General features: G+C 33.5%; 2 protein-coding genes and 1 non-coding gene across 3 annotated transcripts; 1 reads left to right on the forward strand and 2 right to left on the reverse strand.

Moving 5' to 3' along the window:
- Positions 1–376: 376 nt before the first annotated feature.
- Positions 377–397, reverse strand: Smp_199300 (choline-phosphate cytidylyltransferase; the record flags this gene model as incomplete). The annotated part of the gene is made up of 1 exon (XM_018790920.1): positions 377–397. One exon carries the CDS (start codon positions 395–397, stop codon positions 377–379), a length of 21 nt encoding a protein of 6 aa, XP_018647373.1.
- A 220-nt stretch (positions 398–617) lies between these two features.
- Smp_124740 (hypothetical protein) lies at positions 618–26,341 on the reverse strand (the record flags this gene model as incomplete). The annotated part of the gene is made up of 4 exons (XM_018790932.1): positions 618–629; positions 21,780–22,119; positions 23,574–23,670; positions 25,861–26,341. The coding sequence occupies 4 exons, from the start codon at positions 26,339–26,341 to the stop codon at positions 618–620; spliced, it is 930 nt and encodes a 309-aa protein (XP_018647374.1).
- On the forward strand, positions 14,039–14,109 carry Smp_tRNA_00451_Pseudo_TTG.1.1. The gene has a single exon. It is a non-coding gene (tRNA).
- Positions 26,342–26,866: the final 525 nt, after the last annotated feature.

A 26,866-nucleotide genomic window follows, 5' to 3' on the forward strand; every position in this document is an offset into this window, starting at 1 on the left:
ACATTCCTTTTTGCATTTCAAAGGTAGTTGTCTCAATTTCATAATGTTTTCCTCAGTGACATCAGATCTTAATGAAAATGGAGTGAGAAAGTAATTCATAGTTCATGACAATGTAGTGGCTTAGCTTCGTTAATTGATCATCTTGAAAACCGTTATTATATAAATCCTAACGGTGTTTGAAATAAGAAGGCAATAAGAAGCGGCAACTACAGTTTATTAGCGTATAGCGCAGACAACAAAGTTACAAGCATATAGAGCGAATGTGGAGCAGAGAGGATAATATATCTGCGAGTTAGCGAATACAGAGGCGAATTTGTAGTCAAATGTGATTTTGTGGATGCTCAGTGTTTGAAAATACGAAACAGTGATGTCACAATTATCCATTACCTTTCGACATTGAATAGCTCTTTAGTTGACATCTGTTTGCGATAATAATTACCGTCGAAATAACCTAATGAATTATTAACTTCTCAGGTTTATCAAAATATAATTTATGAGAAAACTTAAACCTCGATAAGTTGATTTGTACATATGAAGAAACAGTCTACTTTTAACCAGATCACCTTAATTTGTTGCTCTAGTTTATTTTGAAATCTGAATGTGTTGATTAAAGGGGATTAATCGTAACGCTATAATTGTAAAAATAGGTAAAGTTAATATGACAAATTTACATTTGCTTAAATCATTAGTGTCTCATTATCAGCTGTTTTAAAAGCATTTTAATCTATTTTTTCAATTAATTTTGACGTTTTCATTTTTTACCACTTATTGACAAATATTACTTACTGAAATTATAAATCAATGCAGGTGTGGCCACAACTGAAAACACGGAAGAACTGTATGACTGTTTCGTCCAAGTACAGGACTTCTCGGCAGTACATATCCACGACCCTGCACGCATCAATCGAACACAGGACCTTCAGTCTTGTGCACAAAGGCTTAACCTGTAGATCACTGATCCAACATTTAGTGGTGTGTACGACTAACTTCAATCTATCAACGACACGTATCTGACATTTTAGAATATTTATCATATGAGCCTCAGCTACAAAGAAATATTTATTTGAATTTAATGAGCAATATATTCCATTATACAACCATCATTTGTCTTCTTATTCATTATTTCTTATCTTGACCTAATACAGAACTTACCATTAAAACTAGTTAGGTCAATTCAATCGTTTAATTCTATCAGATGTAAAAAAAAAATTGTATAAGAAAGTAGAAATTTTAATAAAATTGACCTTACCTTTTTAAAATAAAATTGTTTAATCTATCGAGTAAATAAAAAATTTTTTATTTTAAAAGAAAAAAGAAGACTAAAACGTGACAAGAAAATAAAAACAGGTCAAGTGAAAATGTGTTATGGTTTCTATGAACATCTTCATCTAGACCTTATATTATATAGTAATTTGCTTGTAAAGAAAAAGTCCATCGTTTTTCTAAAGTTTATCTCAATAATTTCATAAAATTTTAGTTAAATTATTAAGTTTTTATAGTTGTATAATAGAAGGGAACTTTTGAGGAGATTTTAGTAATTTTATACAGTTGAAATCATGAGTCAGTTGAAGCTAGACCACCATGGCAAATCTGGAAGTACTGAACGGCTGTTTCGTTCTGTTGTGGGACTCCTCAATAGGATGAAACGGCCGTTCAGGTTTTCCATGGTGGTCTAGTTGTATAATAGTTGTAAAAATAAATTATAGTTTATGAGTATTAGTTCATCAAATGAATTGAAATGTTAATATATAAAAAAAGTAGATGAATTTGAAAGTAGAGAAAGTACATTACTTCCATGGAAACCAAATAGTATGAATCAACTGTTTTATCCCTATTTTATACAATTTATTTTTATTAAACAATCGGAAACTGATACCATATCGAAAAGTATTTTTCCTTAATATCAATGGATATTTTCTTTCATTGGGGTTCTAGAACATTGCTGAATTCGAATCAAGATGAAACTATGATCAAAACAAGTAAATCTTAGTTTTTTGTTTTCATACTCTTTTGGAGGTGTAGATTATTATGTCTATTACACAATAAGGGAATAAATAGAATCAATCGGAAAAAACAATGAAGTAAAACATATACAATAAATAACAATCAAAATTGTAATAAAATTATGAATTACGAGACCTAGTCATACTTATAGAACAAGTACAATTCACATAAATCAGTAGTTAAATTATGTTAGGTGACTTCATTACTAAAATAAGTTAAGGCGTTAAGCGTTTGAAGAAAAGTATTATTAGTCGCTTAAGTAATGGGTTTAACTAACATCTACAACCTTTAGATTTCATGGTGAGCATGATACCTTTAAATTAGTGAAATGAAAACTAATGGTTTACATTTGGATACAGTTATTAATTATTCTCATCGATAAATTACTTTTTAACTCTCGACGTCAACGTTTGATTCTTACTGAACGTTGAGAAATATATATGGTTTAGTCATAGCAACACAAATGTCAAACGAAGGAAAATAATGTTAAAATAATTTTCAAACTAAACAAACTATACAACAGTGATTTTTAGAAAAACTTTATTTGATTTAATTACTGGTAACACTGAATTAAATGATAAATGGTTAATCATTTAAAATCGTCAATAATCCAGACATTATCAGAATGGGGGTTTGTAAAGATTGTATTAATTTTAATTATTAAATTCATCAGTCGATCTAAGCTAGACCAACACTGAGAACTTGGAAGCATTGGATGACCGTCTCGTCCTAGTATGGGACTCCTCAGTAGTGCACATCCACGATCCCTGATGCGGAACTCAAACACAAGACCTTCGGTCTCGTGCTCGAACGATCAACCAGTAGGCCAGTGAGTCAGCATCGATCCATGAATGCCTGCGCAACCATTCATCCGTTGTTCAGTGAAGTACGTTTAAAACACAGGTTCATAAAACTTTTTCTATTACTGTCAGAAAACATATTTCCTTGAACCATTATCAGTATGATTGAAAGAATGACTTAAAAAGTTACCGGAAGAAATTATGGTTTCAAAAATGAGGATGGTAATATGAGTCTATACAATGTATCTTTGAATAGATCGTTTACAAAATAATCCGTATATGCGGAGTTCTGCTGTTGATAATTCAGTAACTCATACTATTTTCTAATTAAACAAAATATGATTGTTGATCTATATAATAATATTATTATTACGAAATGAAATCATGTAATTTACGTCTGTTCGAATAATTAAATGTCAAAAATAGATACAACTGATTACTGTTGTAGTGAAGAAGAACACAAGTGAGGACAATCGAAAGCGTTTGAATACAAAATTACAGAACGTCTAAGGAAAATCTTAGAATCATACCGTAAATACTTCATTTGGAAAATATCACTCAATTGTCCCAGACTTGATTACTCTTTTGTTTCCACACCAATCATTCTCTTTTCTTATCCTCTTCTCATCGATCTTCTTAACCTTCTGCCTCTATGCATTTCACACTCGATTTATGGTACATACTACTTATATCTGTTGATATCAGTAGCACCACACTATTATCATTCACCTTAAATATCAGTAATTATTGACAGAATGTTCTTTTATCATTCAGATAAAATCTAACTCACTAAAAGCATAAATCAAAATGAAAACTAAGATCAATAAAAAGATTCTGTGGCGCATTAAACTAATCTTTCTGTTGTGAGATAGAAACTCACTGAAGGCAATTGGTGAATGGTTGCTCAAACTTCGTGGATTGGTTGAAGTTAGACATTAACACCGTTGGATGCCGATTTAGTGGTCTAACGGTTAAGTGCTCGCGCGCGAGACTTGTGGGTCCTTGGTTCGAATCTCGCTCGCATGCGGGATCTCGGATGCTCAATGTTGAGGAGTGTCACAATAGAACGAAACGGACGTCTAGTACTTTCAGGTTTTCCATGGTGTTCTAGCTTCAATTGACGCATGCTTTCAACTATGAAAATACTAAAATCTCCACAAAAACCCCTTCTGATTATAATCTTTCTATCCTTCTATCATTTATATTAAGTTTATTCAAATCATCATAAGCAATAATGTTATGGTATATTGTTTAGATATATTTTTGTATTTTATTACACTTAGAATTATGTCATTCTATCAAAATATAACACTATTCATTTCGTGTAATAAAATACTTTTAAAGTATAAATAATCTTCTTGATAAACAATGTCTGATTTAGATAAATTTAAAACAAAACAAAAAACAAATTATCCAGTGAAGGAAAATTTTAAAATGAGGCAAAATATTGTTGAAATTACTCAATTAAAACAGTATTTCTATATTTTGTATTATTTTGACAACGACTATTAGTATGACTTAAGTTTAATTAAGAAGAATAGTTTAAGAATATACTATATTATGGAATAGTTATGTAAGAAAAAGCAAATCAATTTAGTCGAAAAACATTGATAATGAGTAAATTTAAACTAGGGGCGGCCAGACCAAAACGTGGCACAAATCCATGAAGTCAGTGACAAGTGGACTGAGCCGTGCTGTTAGGTGTAGACTATCTGGTTGGGATTCGCGAGATGATAGCAATCAATGGTTAGAGACTTTGAATGACATGGCTCAAAATCGTTTGCAATGGCGCGGGTGCATCCACTCTTTGTGTTCTTCCAAATTCTAATCTTCTGAATTCTTCATGTCTCTATCTTTTTTCTCTTTTCAAATTTACTTCACTGGATTATACTCCTAGAATAACATCTTCAAACCCTAATCTTTTGGATTAATGCTCATACTCTTACTACTTCTACCACGATGGGATTTGAGTCGACAACTGAATTTCTGTGTTAATGTGGTATGGCAACTCGAACTGATGTACGTACGTACAAAGTTTTACGTTGTGACTGACTGACTGAAATATAAACTAGTGTTATATTAGAATTAAAGTTAAGAGATTTGTGATTCATAGAAATATCATCGATTACACTGAATAGTAATTATTAACTAACGCAAGTTCCAAATGAAAAACAGTAGACTATAATTTAGTGGTTTAAATGTAACGCAGTCTTTGAGAGATATTAAGAATTATGAATGGAATTCATATTGTTCTTTGGATGTTAATTCCGAGTGAAGTTTCAATTAAAATGAAACATGTACCCATGATTCTGTAGATTTTATTAGTTTTTTAGTTGAAAAGAAAAACATTGGACAATCTGATTGAATAATATTCATTATATTTCCCTCCTTTATTTCCTAAGGATGTTTCAATGATCTTGCATCCGTGAGTTTCACATCATACAAGTGCATTGTTTGGATACCATCAGAGAAACTCCGTGAGTGTGTGGAGCATTTTCCTCTTCGTGAACATAGTACAGCAACATCTCTCCCGAATCTATCCTTTGTTGTCCATCTTGTGTCCAATGGGTTTCACTGATTCCGAGCATCACCAAGTTGTATCTCCTCATTTCCTTTCCTATTTGACTGGTCTTCCCGATCTCCCATATTGTCCGGACACTCACTGTACCTACATTAATCGTCGCTGTAATTGTTAGGAGAGGCATCGATCTCGTGACTTCCAAATAATCTCAGCTTCCATCCTTAGGCGTCATAATTCTTCCTTGAACTCCTAGGGCAGTGTCTAAATGGTTTAGATTGTTTAATCTAGTTGGCGTTTTTTAGCAAGATTTTTCTTTTATGGGATGTGGTTGCTGACCTCATGCCCAACCATCCTCCTTTGTATGGATTTCGGATCGGTAGTAACTCTACAAAAGCTACAGGCGGAGTTAGATTTTTATGCAGATTTGATAAAAAATTTTTGAAATACATCTTTTATTTGAAGATAGAAATAAATGAATGTAATATGATATTTAGGCTTATTAATAATAAATTACCATAGGTTTCTTATGGTGTGATTTGAATTAATGTTAATATTTTCTAATTCAGCGGTAACAGTTTATCTTTGAAAGATCTAGAGAGAGAGAGTATAATTATTTTATCCTTTCGTTCATATATGTATTCAGAAAAGTATACAGAGGAATAACTCATTATGTTTTGGTTGTTTGAACCTTTCCATTGATGTTTAGGATTATAATTGATCAGTCTCTTATTAACATTTGTGCAAGATTCAATTAACCAACACAAAATAAATTAAAACTTCATCCCATTGCATAATCTAGTGGCTATCTGAGCTCAGTAGGTAAGTGAACAACTTGATGGCGTTTGAAAAGAACGGTACTAGGTTTAAGTTCCGAAGTGAACATCAACTCTCAGATGCAAGTACATCCAGCTGACTAATCCAAAATAAGACGACACTCTCATCCTGAATCATTATTACGTTGCTTTTCACTTATTTTACACAAATATCTTATTTTGATAAGAAAAGAGAGAAAGTCATTTATATCACATTTATTTAATCTAAACTAGTGAATACAACAGACATCTCTTGTTCATTTGTGTACATGAGTTAATTTATCTAATACAAAACATGAAAATTCAATTAAACATTATTTTAAAAAAAAACAGATTTGAAAGTTATAAAGTCTTAATATAAAGAAAACAACCAATTTATCTTATTATTGTATATACATATTAATTTCGAATGAATACAATAGATAATCTGTACAAAAATAAGTAGTAAATGATGTTCAATATTAAAAAAATAAGAAAGAATTTTGTCTTAACTTTCCTATTATTAATAAATAGAGGATGAAAAGCGAATGTCCGGCGTTTTAACCGGGTTGATGGACACGGAAAGTCCACCTAGGGGAGTTGGAAAATCCTAATTCCAAACGAATGGTGAACATGGGCTCCAGTATCTTGAGAGAACAAATGGCGTATGAATCAATCGTTGGTCACCGGCTACCATGGGATTGCATCTCCTCACGATGCTCCACTGCCTTGTGGATTAGACCTTTAGATCAAAGGCTCGGAGTGTGGTTCCCTAAGAAAACCACCTGCTTCAGTTTAGGCACCTGGACAGTATCACAGCCCTCACACAAATCGAATGGTTTGTGTAGCGCATATATATCTGGTATCAATATTTATGTGTTTAAATAAATAAATAAATAGATGTAGGCGAAATAAAATATATATTTATTATTATTGATTTTTTGTGATTTATTACGTTCACAAATGTAGAACAAATAACTTGTCAGCTAATTATTTACTTTCTTATTGAACCATCCAAAAATGGAACTTATTATCTTAACAGTTGATTGAAGCTTCGCCTGTTGACGCTTTCAAAAGAATGTTGGATCAACTGAGAGGATTAACGTAGGTCACCTAGCATCTTGTATTTTCTAAACTGAAATTATAATTAAAAATGGATATTACTGATGATATTAATAAACTTTTATAAATACACATAAGGTTTGTTTATTTGAATAAATAAATATTCAATATTCTTGTAGACTTTCTACTCAAAATAAAGTATGGAGATAGTTGGAAAAAAACAGTGGACAATACATTCCTTGTGTCCTAATAAATATTAATCGAGTATTATTTTTGTTATACCGATTAAAATGACCAAGAAAACTGATAGAATAAATTCGATGGTAGAGATGATAATTTTACTTGAGAACTCTATAGTTAATTATCAGTTGGATAGATTTTAAAAGATAGAATTAATGTCACCATACTAAATTTATGAATGATAAATAAAGAATTATAGCCGTTGTTTATCAACAGAATATTCAACTTTATCATACTCTTAAACTAATAGATAAATAAATTTATTTGGTATTGTTTGTTTGAATCTTCCCATTGATGTTTAGGACTGTTGTTGATCAGTCTCTCATTGGGATGTGTGCATACTGTGCGTATTTCCTCGATATAGCCTTAATTCACAAGCGCTATAAGCAAAGATAGATGGTGGCTAGCAATAGAATCCAGGACGTGCGTTTCGTTCTATTTGGGACTCCCTAGCTTGGTGTATTGCGATGGCATTTGAGGCGAACGGTACTGGGTTTGAGTCCCGGAGTGAACATGAACTCTGAGGTACAGGTATGTCCAGTTGACAAGTACCAAATAGAACGAAACGTGCGTCCTGGATTTCACTGCTAGCCACTATTCATCTTTGCTTGTAATCGATAAACACTTAAGAGTTCTGATTACATTGATTAAAGCAACACATATATCTGAGCAGCAGAATATACAATCCGACCGCGGCCGTTTTGTCCTAGTATGGGACTCCTCAGAAGTGCGGACCCAAGATCCCGCGCATAGGATTTGAACCCAGTACCTTCAGTCCCACGCGCAAATGCCTAACTTTTAGACCAGTGAGCCGGCACCCAAAGGTCTTAGGTTCCAAACCTGCATGAGCACTGCTGAGGCGTCTCATACTAGGACGAGATGGCCGTTTAGTACTTCTAGGTTTTCGATGGTGGTCTAATATCAATAGGTTTAGGACAATTAATTTTAAACTCAACAATTTCCATAACCGTATACTGATATCTCGGAATTGTTGATAATAATGAAATAAGTTACATAATTATATTAAAGTGTATAAAAAATGCACATCTTTAATAGGATGACATATCTAGTAGTTTGACACTAATCATAACACAGATGGCGATAAATAGTCAATGATTAAATAAACCGAATATAACTAAATAACGAATGACTTTTTATTTTTACTTATCATAATTTTTTTACTGAGATTAAAACAAAACTCTTTATATCAATTAATAAATTATTTGGTGGTAGAGTAGGCTGCCGTTTCAACCTCGGTAGATATATAATATTGACATATCTTCTTCTAAAAATTACTACCTGCTTTAAGATGGTAGTTAGGTTAACCAAAAAGTAGACCTTTTTGTGGGAATACGTTCATTGAACTGGATCAGAACATTTCGTTGAAAGAATGAAAAATCATCAAAATCTTTCTTTTTATCCACCAGCTCTAGACAGCATCATAGATGAACGAAGAGAATCTCATGTAGACATAAAAACAAGGATTGGCAAAGTAAGTGCAGCATTCCTACAGTTGAAGAACATATTGAACTGAAATCAACTGTCAACCAACATCAAAATGAGAATCTTCGATACGAACGTGAAGATAGTTCTACTGTATAGAACTGAAACATACATGTCATAATGAATAAAGTTCACAATGAGTTGGTACAAAGAATATTATATTAAACAAACGTGTTATACTACATAAATTATCACATTAAAAAGAGTCTAATGTTTTACTGGACAGTTATCACACAAAATTAAGGTAGGAGTAATAATGGACGAAATTTATACAGTTGAAAAACGTTAGTTAAATCTTTGCTCACCTTATCATATGACATAGTGGTTTCTTTGTAGAAAACTTTGACTCAATGTTGATCTGGAATTCATTATTCTTCTGTGAATAATGTTAACCTACAGATTCTAAACACATTTAACTTTTTCAGGTTAGAAATCTTCCCATTTATTCACGATATCGAAGTTGGAATATTTTATCAGGTTATTATGACATTTGTTCCCGATAAGTTAACAAATATTATTATTACATTGTTTAATGTTTATATGGACATCCAAAAACTGTAACGTCAATATTTCCTTCATATACTTCATATCGTACACTGGCTCCAGTGTACACATTTGTATCCATCTTTTGTTTACAGAAAGCATCTTATTTCTACATTAATCAATGGTTGTTTATGGGCATAAATTATCATTAAAAAAATTGTGATACATATTTTGTACAAATGAAACTTTGTATTCTTCTTGTTATTTATTATAACATGCGTAATCAAGTAACCTACTGTAAAAGTAATGTTAAGTGAATCTTTTGTGATAATGCATAAGTTGGTTATTTTTTCATGTTCTGTGAAATATACAATCATTTGTATGTTAAACTGATGTAATTTGTGAGATATTTAGGGAAGTAAACGATATTATGGTTTCTTATGTTAATATATGAAGTAAATACGTAATTATGAACATTATTTCAGAAGATATATACATTATTGAGATCACAAAACAATCAATGAAAACCTGAAAGCACCGGACAAATGTTTCATTTTACTAGGAAAATACTTTTTAATGCGGATCCAGGACTTTTGCAGAAGGAGGCTAGCGTGTGAAGGGTTAACCTGTAAACTACTGAACTGAGGTTTAATGATGTAAAATCTGAATTCAACGAATCTGATATACATATATATACCCATATTTTAGACAACCTGACAGAAATATTTCAGCTTGTCGGTCCTCATATCGAATTCCTGTGAACAAGTTATGAAGTTAATCGAAGTTCATCTGTCAAATGTTTTAAGTAGTAAAATCTAACTCAGCTGTAATCACACTTAGGCTCAAATAATTGCACTATCTTATGTGGTATTGTGTAAAAACTGTATTTTTATAAATAAGAAAAGTAGAAAGAAAAAACATTAATCTATAATATTTAATTGCTCCATTATGTTGGTCCAGTTATGAGTAGAACGATACTTTTCCATCACTAGTAAATAGTATCCGTATTGATTGAATAGACGTACTGTTTTTTTGCTTATGAGTATACTCACTCAGATTATTACTCTCCTAAGCGGATCTTCATCATTTTCACACATTTTCTGAACTATTCGCTTTTTGTCCCAAAATCTCTTTTAAAACATTTTATGACCCTTTTGCCTTCGAGGCTAAAATTAATTATATGCCAAAATGCTAAGCAAAAATTAGTTTGTTGTGTGAAATCTAGAAAATACTATGAGTAATTCTATTAAAACTCCATTGATACTTGCTATAGTTTAAATATACATCACGATGTGAGCTAATCAGGAACATCTTAAATAGTTTGCATTTGAACCTTTCAAACTTCAACTTCAGAGATTTTGATTTTCCGACACTACATAACTTAACTGAATGTTGACGAAAGCTTGTAAATAATGTGGAATGTTAACTTCAATGAAGTCAATTATAAAAAATATTCCATTGTTGAATTTGGGTAAATATAGTCCTCTGTAACAAATTGAATGCACCTATAGAATATGAACGAGCATATCAGTGATTTAAAATAAGTGCTTTCTGAGATATCTCAGTTTCGATTTCTTGAGTTGTAAGACATCATCGCATATTGTCGACTTCATTCTTTGGAAGTCACGAGTCCGATTCCTCTTTCTAGCAACCAGAGCAACAAGCAATATAGGTACATGGAATGTCTTGACAATATGCGAGACCTGGAGGACCAATCAAGTAACTATGGAAATGAGGAGATACAACCTGGTGTTGCTCAGAATCAGTGAAACACATTGGACCCAAGCTGGCTGGAAAAGGTTAGGTACGAGAGAGATGCTGATGTACTCTGTCCACGAAGAGAAAAACGCTCCATACATTTAGAGAGTTGCTCCGATTCTGTCCAAAGAAGTACGAAACGCATTAATAGCATGTGAATCTCATGGATCCAGGATCATCAAAGTATTATTCAACACAAAAAAGAGTGAATTACAATGAATGTTATTCACTGTTATGTACCCGCCAATGATAACAATGCCGACAATAAAGATCAGTTCTATGAGAGGCTGCAATCAATCATAGTGAAGTGCTCAGGAAAGGACCTGATCATCTAAATGCTTGACCTAAACGCCAAAGTAGGACGAAACAACACCGGATATGAAGATATCACGAGATGACATGGACTGACTGGAAGAAAGAAACGGGAAAGGCGATAGATTTGCAAATTTATGTTCATTAAACAAATTGATTATAGGCGGCACAGTATTCCCATACGAACCCATACACAAAACCAGGTATATGAGTCTCATTAGACCACACTACACAGAACCATATAGACCATATTTGAGTCACTAAAAAATTCAGAAGGACAGAGGAAGACGTGAGAACTAGAGGAGGAGCTGACATAGCTTCAGATCACCACCAACTGGTGGTTACTAACATGAGACTGAAGCTAAAAAAACACTGGACAGCTGGGGAAACAGGATTACAAGGGTTCAATACAGCATACTGACAAACTCAACCAATTCAAGATAACTTTCAACAACAGGTTCCAAGCCCTACAAGATCTACCTAGAGAAGAAGAAAACATCATGGATAACAATCGGAAAAAGGATCAAAAAAGCGCTAACTCCAACGCGTCAGAAAGTGCTGAGCCTCAACAAGCATCATCATAAGGAACGAATCTCTGTCGAAACCCTGGACAAGATTTAAGATAGGAAGAACAAGAAGACAGCATTTAACAACAAACGAACAAGATTAGAGAAAGTCAAGGCACAAGCTGAATACACAGAAGCAAACAAGCGGTTGAAGAGGAGAATTAGAGTCGACAAGCAGAAATATGTGGAAGACCTAGCAACGGCAGCAGGTAAGGCTGTAACAGAAGGAAATATGGAACAACTGCATGACACAACGAAGAAACTGCAAGGAAAATATAGTAAACCAGAGAGACCGGTCAAAGACAAGGAAAGCAAGCCAATCACTGTGATTCGAGAATAAAGGAACAGATGAGTAGAACGCCTTGAGGAACTCTTGAATAGGCCAGCTCCATTGAATCCACCGGACATCGAAGTAACACGCACACCTTCCTAAAGATTTCACTCCACTAACGACCGAAGAAATCAGGATGCCCATCAAACAAATCAGGAGTGAGAAAGCAGCTGCATTCGACAACACACCAGCTAAAGCAGTGAAGTCACACATTGAAGTAACTGCAAACATGCTTCACACTCTGTTCAGGAAAATTTGGGAGGAGGAGCAAGTGCCACTGACAGACTGGAAAGAAGGACACCTCACCAAGCTAACAAAGAAAGGAAATCTGAGCAAGTGCGAGAACTACACAGGCATCACACTGTTGTTAGTACCAGGAACGATTTTCAACAGAATGTTGCCGAGCAGGATGAAAGACACAGTAGACACTGAACTTCGCGATCAACAGGTTGGATTGTGTAAGGATTGGTCGTGCACAAACCAAATCGTGACACTACGGATCATCGTTAATCAAACAATTTAAAGGAATTCATCACTATGCAACAACTTCATTGACTTTGAGAAGGCGTTGGACAGTGCGGATAGGAGTACATGGTGAAAACTTCGATATTATGGTTTACCTGAAAAGATCGTCAACAACATCCGGAATTCATACGAAAGACTACATTGCAAAGTGGTACATGGAGGACAGCTGATAGGCGCACTCCAACTGAGGACCAGATTCAGTCAAGGCTTCCTACTCTTCCCCTTTTTCTTTCTTCTAGTGTTTGACTGGATTATGAATACCACCACATATCAAGGGAAGCACGGAATACAATGAACAAGTTGGAGGTAACTGGACGATTTGGAATTCTCAGATAACCTAGCTCCTCTATCCCATGCACAGCAAAAAATGCAGATGAAGACAGCCAGTGTAGCATCAGACGCCTCTGCATCAGTAGACCTCAACATACACAAGGGCAAACCAAGATACTCACATAACACAGATAACATGAAACCAATCACACTTGATGGAGAAGCTCTAGAAGATGTGGAATCTTTCACGTATCTAGGTAGCATCATCCATGAACGAGGAGGATCCGATGCAAATGTAAAGGCGTGGTTCGGAAAAGCAAGGCATCATACAACTGTCAATCAATATTAAAGTCAGAATCTTTAATACAAACGTCGAGATAGTTGTCGTGTATGGGACTGAAACTTGATAGCTACTACAACGATCATCAAAAAGGTACTAGTATTTATAAACTATTGTCTACTCTACATACCCAACATCTGTTGACTGGATACCATCAGCAACAACTTATGAAAGAGAACAAACCAGCTTCCATTTGAATAGGAACGAAAAAGTGGAAGGTCGAAGAGTACACTCCACCGGGAACTGAAAGGAGACATCAAAAGGATGAATAACATCTGAAAACAGCTGTAAAGGTTTGCTTAGGACAGAGTTAGATTGAGAATACCAGTGGACGAAATGTTCTTCTTCCCGGGTGATAACAAGTGTAAAGAAGCAAATAATATGTTTAAAATGATTATTTATAAATTGAATTTAGTACTATTAATTTTGATTATTCGTTTTATTTATAGAGGATGTTCTAAAAGATCAAATATCTAATTCATAAAATTCTTTCAAAAGTTATTTTTATATTTGTATATTGTTGTTATTAGGACTCATTAGTTGAGTGGATAACGCAATGGCGTTTGAAGCGAAAGGTACTGGGTTTGAGTCCCAGAGTGAATATCAACTCTGAGATGCAGGTATATCCGTCTGAAAAGTCCCAAATAGAACGAAACGCGTGTACTGGATTCCACTGCTAGACACCGTCTATCTTTGCTTATAATGCTTGTGATTTCAGGCTAAATCGAGGCTATACACACAGTATGCACATATGCCAATAAGAGACTGATCATTTGCAATTTTAAACATCAATGGGAAGATTCAAAAAACAATGTAAAGTGAATTCAAACTTCACCCCATTGCACAAGCAAGTTGCCATCAGGAATCAGTAGCTGAGTGGATAACGCGATGGCGTTTGAAGCGAACGATACTGGGTTCGAGTTCCAGAGTGAACATCAAGTCTGAGGTGCAGGTACATCCAGATGACGAGTCCCAAATGGGATGAAACGCGTGCAATGGATTCTACTGTTAGCCACTATATTGTTGTTATTAATGTTTTATTTACAATTAATATTATAATCTATTATTAGATTGATTAATCTCAGCTAAATAACATGGATCTATTTTGACATCTTCATGTATATAAATATTATCTAAATTAATAATTACCCAGAAAAGTATAAACATATGAATCTATTATGTAAATAATTTTATTTGTTTATATTAAAATAAATCACTTCATATACTTGATATGTTTTGTTAGTTTTAAACAAACTATAAACAATAACATTTTCAAGGGATACAAAATTAAAATCAATCATTTTCCATGTTAATATTGTTAAACAGCTGTTAAATGTATGAAATTTTGTTGAGGATGTTAGATTCCCAGAACTCATTTGAAAAAGGTCCTGACTTTTTTGTAATAATATTCTGAAAATTTAAATTTTGTGTTTTCGCGCCAAGAGAGGCTTAGTTGACCTACAAATTACATTTCTCACATGGAAATCCTTGACTGTCACTAGTTGACGGATTTTTTTAGTACAGTATTTTGTGACTCTCCCAAGGGCTTTTCTATCATTGTATAAATAAGCTTGATTTGTGTGCTTAGTGACCTCATATTTTCTGGGTGCTTTTAGAATGCATTCTCTATACCTCATCATGATTTCTTGATCTCGTTAGCAGGGCCGTGGACAATGGATTAGAATAACCTATCGTGTCACTGTGTCATTGACATTTGTTCCGTTTACTGAGTAAGGTGAACTCGTAATAGCATCAAACATATTAAATTCATAAAGAATTATATAATTAAAGATAACGGTGGTTGTACTCAATTCTCTCACTGTGTCATACATCCCAGTTTCAGAACGGGACTGCAGTGTGATTTCTAACTAATATATAACTAGAACGGAGACAGAAAATGTAATTGATGAATTGCATATTCTTCAACAGAATAATGTTTAGTTGCATTTTCACAAGATCCCAGTTGAAGCAAACCACAACGGAATGATCATCGACATTTTGATGGTTCAGAAACCATAAGGTGAGCCATGAAGGAAATCATAGCCAAAAACACTGTCTCACGGTTCCTTGACGACCGTCAGAAAATACTTAAATCAAACTATCATTATGTTTTCAGTAAAAAATAACTTACGCTGACTTATAATCCTTGAAAAAGTAAATTTCAGTGAGACTGATATTCTTTAGACCATTTCATTTACTTAGGGAGCACAATTGTATTAATAGTTGGATTTAATCTCCTTAAAATAGTAGTCGATAGTAAAATGGGGTGATAGTGAAAAATTAAAAAAACCTGAAATGAAATCTATTCGCTCATTATTTAAGAAAATCAGAGGAACTTTTGCAGTCACTGGCTGGTAAAAATTGTTATGGTGAAGATAACTGTCTATCTAATATCTATTAAGAACAGACTAATAAAGAGTTGTAATAATGGCTAATTAATAGTTCTGAAAATAAGGAGTACGAAAAAGAGATTGATTATGGAAGTTAGAAAGAGAGGTTAAGACTTTGAAAGAATGAGTGACTGAACATACTGCATTTGTACCCAGATGTTAGGCTTAAACTGGTTTCCAGCTATCGACTACTTTAGATACGTTTTTCATCATAATCCTTCGGAAAGTCAAGTAGGATCATTTTTGGAGATGACTTTTGAATGCCCTCTCTTTGTGTGGCTAAGACATTCTGCTCCATATGAGCAAATAAACCTATAGTTGCACAGTGATTTCGGCTAAAGCGAAAGCTTATCCTCCATAAAATTACAAATCATGGACTGAGTAGAAAAGACAATACAAAGTTCTTCTCAGAGATCTCAGTAGTCTGTTCTGCAGAATTCAATCAATTGCCAAAGTTGTCCAGATCTCTAAGAGTTCAAGAGATTCTACACATTTCCGCGGAGAAAGAAAATGTTTACAGATCGGAATTGTCTAGTGTTTTTTTTATCAAGATCTAATCATAGCTAATCTTCGTTTTAAACAATTTGTAGTTAGGTGAGTACGAAGAAGACGATTTTATTACCTTCCTACAGTTCTTCCGAAAGGAGGGTGGTGGGTGTTATGACAAGACACTTATTAGAAAGTTGAATTTTGCCTAAAGTTATTCTTTGTGTTAATTTTCTCTGATCATTTAGTACTAGAATTACTACATTTTGTATTTTCTTGCTTGTAAGCTTTCTCGTAATCCATAAACTGCTGTCATATGTTGTGCTTTTCATAAGTTACTGTTAATTTACTAAGGACTTATAACACATTTTTCTTCCAATTATGACGTAATTATGCCGTTATTGAATTTCTTAATCGCCTTCATGTGTGGTCAGGATTTTAATATATATTATTGTATGAGTTTTGAGTCATTATCGGATTGAGTACAATAGAAAACATCTTCTGATTGACCATTAGCTTAGCAGGAGCTCGATGACCGTCAATCGTTAACGTCCTGGTTGTCGTTTATTGGCTGGTGTATTAATTGGTAGATGGAATAGCCACAAGTCCCAATGGAAATATAGGTGAACTAATCGATAATCAGACTAGAAACAGGTCATACAACTATTGTTCTGTCATTACGGCCTGATCATACGAGACCCAATACAATTCAAACCAAGGAAACTGGATGTGGTCTTCTTTCGACAGAACACACCTGCTCACTTCAAAATCTGCACTTGAATTATCATAAATATAGAAATCAAACTGATAAATTAAGTGTATAGCTAAAGTAATCATTAACAGAATTGAACAAAAATGTGCTGGAAACATAATGAGTATCTAAGTCACGTAGCTAAATTAAGAGAATTTCAGTTTAGTTGTTGATTCAAGTTCTGAAACAAAATAGGTAGCTTTTTTAACAAGTTGGTTTTTAAATGCACTTAATTCAGAAAGTGCATTTATTAGAGAGTAATAATTTAGATACTTTGGTAAGGATGAATAATACGTTGATGGACCCCAATGGTGTGGTCAATAGAAAGATAGAACATTATCTCATAAAAGAAATGCGACAAGATTAAATTTATATTTTACCAGTTAATACTTCTGAAAATCGAACTATGACTTACTGTTTCACTCTGTTGGGATTACAAACGTTACTTTACGATGGCAGCAAAATCTAACCTAACATATCCCTGAGGTGCTACTGGGTAGTAGGAGCAACCTTGTTAGCTAACTACGGCGATAGCACAGATCGGTTTAATCCACGACTCTGCTGTAAACCTAGTTAACTGGGTTCCTTTTTTGGGGCTCTGAAAATCTTGCGGGTTGCTTGACATATGTGCTTATATATACGAGTTGCATGAGTTGTGGTTTGTGTGCCTTATGTATATAGTATATGCAAAGGGTACGCGCGTGTGTTAGCTCAAGGAACGTAAGTTCAAAAATGTCCTTCTTATGTCTACTAAATTCAGCAGCCTAATCCTTCAGGTCGAAGATATAATAAGAAAGTATGGTGTCAAATATTAGGGGAAGATAACCATAAGCCGTCCCTGAAAGACTACTCATGTTTATGTGTATGTCATGAAGTGTAAGGGTAAAAGCCTTTGTACCAGTGATATACATGTTACGCATAAGTGATAGTCAGTCATATCGAATAGGTCCAAAGGGAGAGGTGACCATCTACCCTCCCAGGTGGGTAAATAAACCTAAATGTATGCTATGCGATGCATGATGCATGTATATTATCGGTTCGCATGTAACGTATGTTTGCTCACGAGGTAAGTATACCTACCTGTGTGTGTGTGTGCCAAGAGATGCATCAGTGAAAACTTATTTGAAACCGGTATACATGTAGACTATGCTTTCCCATGACCTGAAACTCGAGCGTCAAGGCCTAGGAGTACCGATGAATTATATAAATAAGTCATAACTTTCTTTTATTATATATTGTTCAAAAACAGAATATTCAAAATACATAATATGTATTTGTAGAAAGAGAATATATTTTTACAGAATAAAATAATTTCAACCTAAATCATCAATATATACTTATGCATAAGTTTATACATTATATTCTACAAACTAATTGTGCTCTCTATAATTGTATTTCATTGGTTACATTATCTAATTAATTATATATATGTATCGATATGTGTTCATATTATCTAATCAATCTATCATGATCCGATCAACTTATCAAATGTCATCTTTTAGAATGAATGTATCTTTTTATAAGTAGTATGTTATAAACATTAGATATTATCAATGATCATTCAATGTATAATAGAAAACATATTAAAAACTATTAGTTCGTTGAATTGATTTATTCAAATAATTATTTGTTCCATGTGTTTTCATCACTGTTTTACTTTGGTCTTCATCATCATTCCTAAAAGATTTCACTTGTGACTTGAGGTTTGATGTTCGATTTGGAAATGAATGGATCAAATTTTCTGATTTTCTAGATTGTGATAAATATTGACGATGAAACTCCTATTATTTATTGAAATATGAAAATATATAAAAAGGAAATTTATTAAGCTTTTATATTTCTATACAGTTAATTTTATATAGTTGAGATCATGAATCAATTGAAGATAGAACACTATGGAAAACCTGGAAGAACTGGACGGCTGTTTCGTCCTATTGTGGGACTCCTCAGTAGTGCGCATCCACGATTCCGCACGCGAGAGAGATTCGAACCAAGGACCTATCAGTCTCGCGCCAGAGCACTTAACCGATAGACCACTGAGATGGCCGGTATCCAACGGTGTTGATGTCCAACTTCAACCAATCCACGAAATAGAGCAACCATTTACCAATGTCTTCAGTGAGTTGATATCTCACAGCAGACTTGGTTGAACTCCACTGGTCACTGCTTCTCACTAGAACTCCAGGACACATATCTTGAATTCAGTCACTAATGAGCATATGATAATTATCAGAAGGGCGTTTTGTGGAGATTTTAGTAATTTTATATATTTGAAATGATGAGTCAATTGAAGTACTGTTGAGGAGTCTCACAGAAGGACGAAACGGTCGTCCAGTGCTTCCAGGTTTTCCATGGTGGTCTAGCTTCAATTGACTCATGATCTCAACTGTATAAAATTACTAAAATCTCCACAAAACCCCTTTCTGATAGTTAATTTTATAAAATGAATTTTAGTACCACATTAAACTTTCTATTTATGTTAATTATTTTAAACATGAATGTCTCAGCATAACCGCATCCTGTTTAGTTATATAATGTATAGATCAGTGAAAGAATACTTCTAATCAAGTTTATTTACAGAATTCTACAATCGTATATATTTGTATTAGTTTTAAATTCTATAAAAAATTCTATGTCGTTAGATTGCCGATGTCGTAAGTTTTGATCAGAATATTTACCATTGTTAGCCCCTATCCAACTTTGCCTAGAAAGCTTGTGACTTAAGATGATATCGTGGTAGTCCTCACTGAGTGCACATATGCAACAAGAGACTGATCAATTACCGTCCTAAATAACAACGAGTAAACAATACCAAGTGAATTTACTGACTACATGGTTTTAAATAAATAGTCATGAAAAAGTGTATTTATAAGATGAATGAAATAGTTCATCATTATCATAAATAAGGCATCATTAACTGAACAGTCGAATTGAAGAGGATGAATTGTGAATGGTTACCAAGACCTCCGAATTCAATAATCTTTCGTATCAGTTACAAGACAACAAAAAATCAGGAAATGTTTCCACCTATAAACCACTGTACGGTAATTAATATCACTGTTTGTCTAGTTCTTAGTGTGCATAATCGAACAAGTTTGTTACTAGGTTCAATAATTGTGCATAACTTGTATCACTCTTTGTTGTTTGGTGGTAAGAGGTGGTCAGCAGAATTTTTTACTTAATGCACTTTATATAATTATCAGTATTTCCGGTTCTTTTTGTCAACGCGTTCAGATGATTCAAGGCTATCACCGTTTAGCCTAATCGATATCCAGATGAGATCAAACATATTATCTCAATATGCACATTGTCTGTGCTACTTCGCTTAGCTATCAATTCAACAATCAGGAAATACAAAAGTTTGATGAAGATCTAGTTACATATTTCAGACCATCTAAGATAAAGTAGATAATTTCAACCTTTTAGTGAGAATGTTTGCACAAAGATTTATCTAAACGTAGGTATCAAATTTACACAATATTTAGTATATAATCAAACTTAGTTATATCATCCACTTATATTTTTATTTAGTGTTTTTTGTAAAAATATATCCCATTTAACTATCGTTTTTACCACCAACTGATATTAACAATAAAAACCAAGAAACACTTCTCGACTTCTTCGTTCTAATTTCACCACTTCTTCAGGGTCCATGCTCACAATCTCGATTAGCGTCTAGCACATATAATTTGTAGTTTATACGCTGAATTACTTATTTGAAATTCGATAATTCTTATTTTACATTATCACACTATCACGGTAAGTAATGTCCCTGCTAATGACCTAATTTAGTGGAAAACGGGATTTTCGCTCTAACTTTATGAAAGTTACTCACTACTGAGCATAAGAATATTATTTAGTTAAGTGTTTGTGTTTATCTGTTCCGGTTTTCATTCTCACAGATACCAGTGACAGTCGACTTCCTTAAATTTTATTTCTTCGTAATCTTTCATTTTTGGGATCATTTCGTGATTCCGTCATTCGCTTAACACTAGTTGAATATTGATTGAATTACACGAAATATTACATGAAATTTCTCATGGGCCCTAAATTAACACTGATCAGTTTAAATGTTTTAATCCTGAACATACTGTTCCATCACTTCTGAAAATACACTTCATTAAATTCATTGATATCATAATAAGAAAACATAATTTCGTCAATTCAGTTATCAAGTTCAATGAGTGTACTGAAAACCTGATGTATGATGAAAACCAATAGTCGGCATTAGTGTGATAACAGTTCCAGAAACTTCATTTTCGTTTATTAATCATAGATCTATTATATTTTATAGTGTCGTAATAAACCCTATAAATGTATATTTAATATTGTACAATCTTGCTTAAGAGGTAACACACAATTGTTGTTATGATAAAGAACTAATAAGTACGGAAAATATAATAATATTCATAACAGATTGAATGAGGAGACTGAGAAAACATACGTAGAAGTATTGAAGACTCGAAAATAATTATTTTTTTTATCATTAAAAGCACGAACACTTTAAGCTTAAACTGTATACCTACAGATGTGGAAAATCCTCTTTTAATTATTGTTACATACTAACAAGTATTCATAGAGAAAACACCATTTCAAAAACCGATAATTCTTCCAAAAAACAAACTATTTTTATATTTTTCACTCACATGATTTGTTAGCCATTTATTATGCGATTCTTTGCAATAATCAGTGTCTTGACAGTCGATCACAAAAACAGTAGATGGTTGATATGTTTGAGCATTAAATACCCTGTTATAATTTTGAATTGAATTATATTTTGATTGTGGTATACGATTATATCTATAAACACCGATTCTTTTTTTAGTTTGTCCAGGATGTGTATTACTACCAAATGTTGTACTTGGTACAGGTAGTTTTTCTGCAACTTGTATTTCATTAACATCATATGGAAAATTGATTTGTAATGCTGAATCACGATCGTTACGCATTTGTTTTCTTGATTCTGTTTGACGTTTACAAAAACTTCTATATGTCAGAAGAAAAAGAAAATGAAAAACGTTTTAAAACAATCGTCCATCATAGATTTTTGTCGCTATACTTCTTGTGGAAGCCTAACAATTGTAATTGAAGACAGTCTTACAAATATCTAAACCAGTACAACAAAATTAAATAAGAATGAATGAGAACTTAATGAAAGCTGACAGCTCATTTATACAATATTCTTAGGAAGTGTTTTTTTTATAACATTTTAACTCGATCCTCTTAGTGTGTAATTGATTGGAAAATTACTTTCTTCAACTAAATCAAAATGAATAAATGCTCTTTTATTTTATAGAAGTTTCTGTAGTAATAAAATAAATGTTGACCAATTTTTTGTAAAAAAAGTGGGATATATATAATAAGCTTCGGTGGTACATATACTAAAATTGGAACGATACAGAGAAGATTAGCATGGCCCTCGTGCAAGGATGACACGCAAAATCGTGAAGCGTTCAATATTTTCGCCCCCAAATGCCCTGGTACAGCTGAGAGTGTGGAGATTCCGCTCTCCTTCTCGTAATGCTCTCACATGGACACGCGTATATAACCTCTCACAGGGAAGTCCTACTCACTGCCTTCTCGTGGCGGGGGTGTTGTTTACGAAATTGAGAGGACGAAAAGCGAATGTTCGGCGATTTAACCGGGTTGGTGGACAAGGCGAGTCCACCTAGGGGAGTTGGAAAATCCTGATTCAAAACCATTAGCGGACGTGGGCTCCAGTATCCTGAAGGAACAAATGGCGTATGAATCAATCGTTGGTCACCGACTACCATGGGACTGCATCTCCTCACGATGCTTCACTGCCTTGTGAATCAGATCTTTAGGTCAAAGGCTCCGGGTGTGGCCCCCTTAGAAAACCACCTACTTCAGTTTGGGCACCCGGACAGTATCACAGCCCTCACACAAATTGAGTGAGATTTGTGTGGCGCATATATATCTGGTGCTTCCTTGTACCAATATTTATGTGTTTAAATAAATAATAAATAAATAATCATCTCTAAATTGAATATAAGTTACGCGGTAAAAGAACTACTGGACTACATTAAGTTGATATTTTTTAAAATCTTTGTATTATATAACACTTTACTTTGTACAAATCTTATCGTAATGGATTTGATAGTCAGTAATTTTCTTATCGTGATCTATGAAGAGCGTATTTATTTCACAGAACAGTTCTTTTATCAATAAAGTATATAAAGTTTATATCGATCAACCCTCTAAAGTTTTCAGCAATTCAATTAAAACGTTTCCCAATATGTAAACTTGGAAGAGGTATTCATCTTCTAAGTACAATAAATTCAAACTCAAACCAATAAAATGTCTAACAATTTGACAGAATTATGACACATTTTTGTTGCAGTACGAATGTTTTAGCAAAATGCTTGATAAACTAATAAACAAATCTTACTTTACTTGTCTATGTAGATTATTTTACTTACCTAATGCGTAAAACAACAGCCATCAGAAAGCAAATAATGAGCACAGAACAAAGAGTAATCACGATTAAAATTTGCACTTCATTTCCGCCATATTTATCTATGAAGTCAAAAAACATGATGAGAAAAGACTATGGTTCATGTATAGAAATATAAAAAAAGCAAGTGGCTATTAGGACTCAGTGACCGAGTGGATAACGCGATGGCTTTTTAAGCGAAAGGTACTGGGTTCGAGTTCTAGAGTGAACATCAACTCTGAGATGCAGGTACATCCAGCTGACCGATCCCAAATAGAACGAAACGCGTGTCCTGAATTCCACTGCTAGCCACTATCCATCTCTGCTTACCATACTTGTGAATTAAGGCTATATCGAGGCAATACTCACAGTATGCACATATGCCAATTAGAGACTGACCAGTTGCAATCCTAAACATCGATGGGAAGATTCAAACAAACAACACTAAATGAATTTATTTCTGATCTTATTAGTTTCGATATTTTCAAATTTAAATTGTCTTAAGGAAAATAATAAAACAACGTATCTATGAAATTCAATAAAAATAAGCTTTACCAAGAATTTAATTCAACCAGAAGATCACTAAAATTAGACAGTTCTAGGTACTTTTGTTCAAGTAAGCAGTCCTTTTACGGGTTTACAAATATTACGTCACATACGACCTTCAAATGTAATAAAGAGGGAGATATTAATTTAGTGAGATGAAATCCAAGCGTTCTAGGTCCCATAGTTTGAAACAATTCGTGATATAAAAAAATCGTTACTTAATATTATGCATTGGATATCACTTTACTTTCATGTACCAATGCTTGTGATTAGAACATTGTGAAAGTTATTCTACATCTAATGGCTAAACACTGAAGTGACTTTAATTTCTTTCATATATTGTTATTGTATTTGTTTTCCTTTATACTAACTGAGTTGTCTCTAGACTTTTAGGGAAAAATACTATTAATGTAATAGTTTAATTGTCTAAATTGTTTATCGCATTGATCATTATTTCTTCTCGAGATATGCGTTTCTTTTAGGAATCGGAAAAAAAACTATTATTGTGTTCCTTGAGTAATATTTCACGTGTCATTATAGATAGTTTTCACCGTATACTAATACCAACTGATGGTATATGGAAAAGAGTACCGATAGACATTTTTACTACTACTCTCAGCAGCATATGAAGCAGAAACGATATCCATGTTTCGTAGATAATGAGTCGTATTTCGATGCTCTACTTTTGCTATAATATTAAAACATGACAGTATGTATTTTCAAATTGAACGTCTCATACAAAAGCAGTTCAAGTACAGTGGATTAGAATGGTTTTAAAAAACCTACTTAGGTTTAAAATATCGAAGACGTATTAGAAAGTATGTCAAGTTTCAGTGAACAGTTGCTGTTCTTTTAACTTACTGATAATATATGGCTTGTCTACTATTCAAACTAATATTTTGCTAGTTCTTGTGATAACTGGCTATAAAATTGTTACCTCGATCTGTAACTAGGATAATCTTTCTTGTTGTATAAGCATTATCGATTAAGTGTGCTGACGCGAGACTGGAAGGTCCTGGATTCGAATCTCGCTCGCGAAGTTGGATCGTGGATACGCGCTGCCGAGGAGTCCCGCAATAGGACGAAACGGTTATTCAGTACTTCCAGGTTTTCCATGTTAGTCTAGCTTCAATTGACTCATGATCTCAACTATGAAAATACTGAAATCTCAACAAAACCCTTCTGATTATAATCATATGCTCACTAGTGACTGACATCAAGATATATGTCCTGGAGTTTTAGTGAGAAGCAGTGACCAGTGGAGTTCAACCAAGTCTGTTGAGAGATATCAACTCACTGAAGACATTAGTGAATGGTTGCTCAAAGTTCGTGGATTGGTTGAAGTTAGACATTAACACCGTTGGATACCGGCCATCTCAGTGGTCTATCGGTTAAGTGCTCTGGCGCGAGACTGATAGGTCCTTGGTTCGAATCTCTCTCGCGTGCGGAATCGTGGATGCGCGCTGCTGAGGAGTCTCAAAATGGAACGAAACAGTCGTCCAGTGCTTCTATGTTTTCCATGGTGGTCTACCTTCAATTGACTCATGATTTCATTAAAAAGACATTTCGAATATATAAGTACTGTAAGCTAAAACTAGTTTCTACAAACTCACCAGATTTTGTTACATTTTTAGCATTTAACATACCATGATTTAAATCATAATTATTTAATTCATCAAATATATGATTATCATCATTAATCATTAAACTTTTTAAATTTTCCGTACAAAATGTTACATTTGTAATGGATAATTCATTATCATAACTTATTGAATGTTCTTTTTTATGATAACCTTTTTTATTATAATAAATTTGTCTATTGACAGTTTCAAACCAATCCATAAATAAATCATCTGGTTTGATATATTTTTGTGTCCATACAATAATTTGCATTTTTAATACAGAATAATCAATATCATGGAAATCTTCTTGATCATAAAGAAACATTGGATTTTTATCATACAGTTCTAATATAATACAACCAGTAGTGGTTGGTACTGTTGTATTAACAATACCATTATGAATATTGTTATTAGTAGTGGTAGGGTTATCAGAAGGTGATATGTTTTCTTGAATATTTGTAGTATTATTTAAACGTACTGCAATGGATAATAATTGTTGTAGCCATTGTGAATTGGTGAAACTAATTGTTTTAGAATTGTAATTCGGTTTGAATGAATCTTGTTGAAATCTTTCTCTCACCCTCATGTTGTACAAGAATGATTTAGTTTTTGGATGTTAGTTAACTTTGAAAATCAAGTTTAATTTTAACTGAGATCGATTTCATGTTCCCAGTGAATGTTCACCTACAAAATAATCATATAACCAAGAAAAGTCGTCAATTTTCGGTAAAAAGAGGTAACCAAATTTTAGTCTATTTTTATTAAAACTAAGATGCATTTCGAGTGAGGACCGATGTCACAAAAGGCTGCTTACTTCTATCCATTCTGTTTCTTCACGAGGTTTGAAGACCATCCCATATCAGCGGAAACACGGAATATAGTGGACAGCTTGAAAGCAGCTCGATGATCTGGACTTTTCAGATGAACTTCCTCTTCTATTACATATACAACAACAAATGCGAGTCAAGACAGCCAGTATAGCAGCAGCAGCAGACTCTGCAGCAGTAGGCCTCAACATACACAAAGGACAAGGCAACATCTTCAAATTTAACACAGAGAACACCAACTCAATCATACTTAATAGAGAAACTCTGGGAAAGGTAGGAACGTT

This window comes from Schistosoma mansoni (genome assembly GCF_000237925.1).
Source record: "Schistosoma mansoni, WGS project CABG00000000 data, supercontig 0244, strain Puerto Rico, whole genome shotgun sequence".
NCBI classification, from domain to species: domain Eukaryota; kingdom Metazoa; phylum Platyhelminthes; class Trematoda; order Strigeidida; family Schistosomatidae; genus Schistosoma; species Schistosoma mansoni.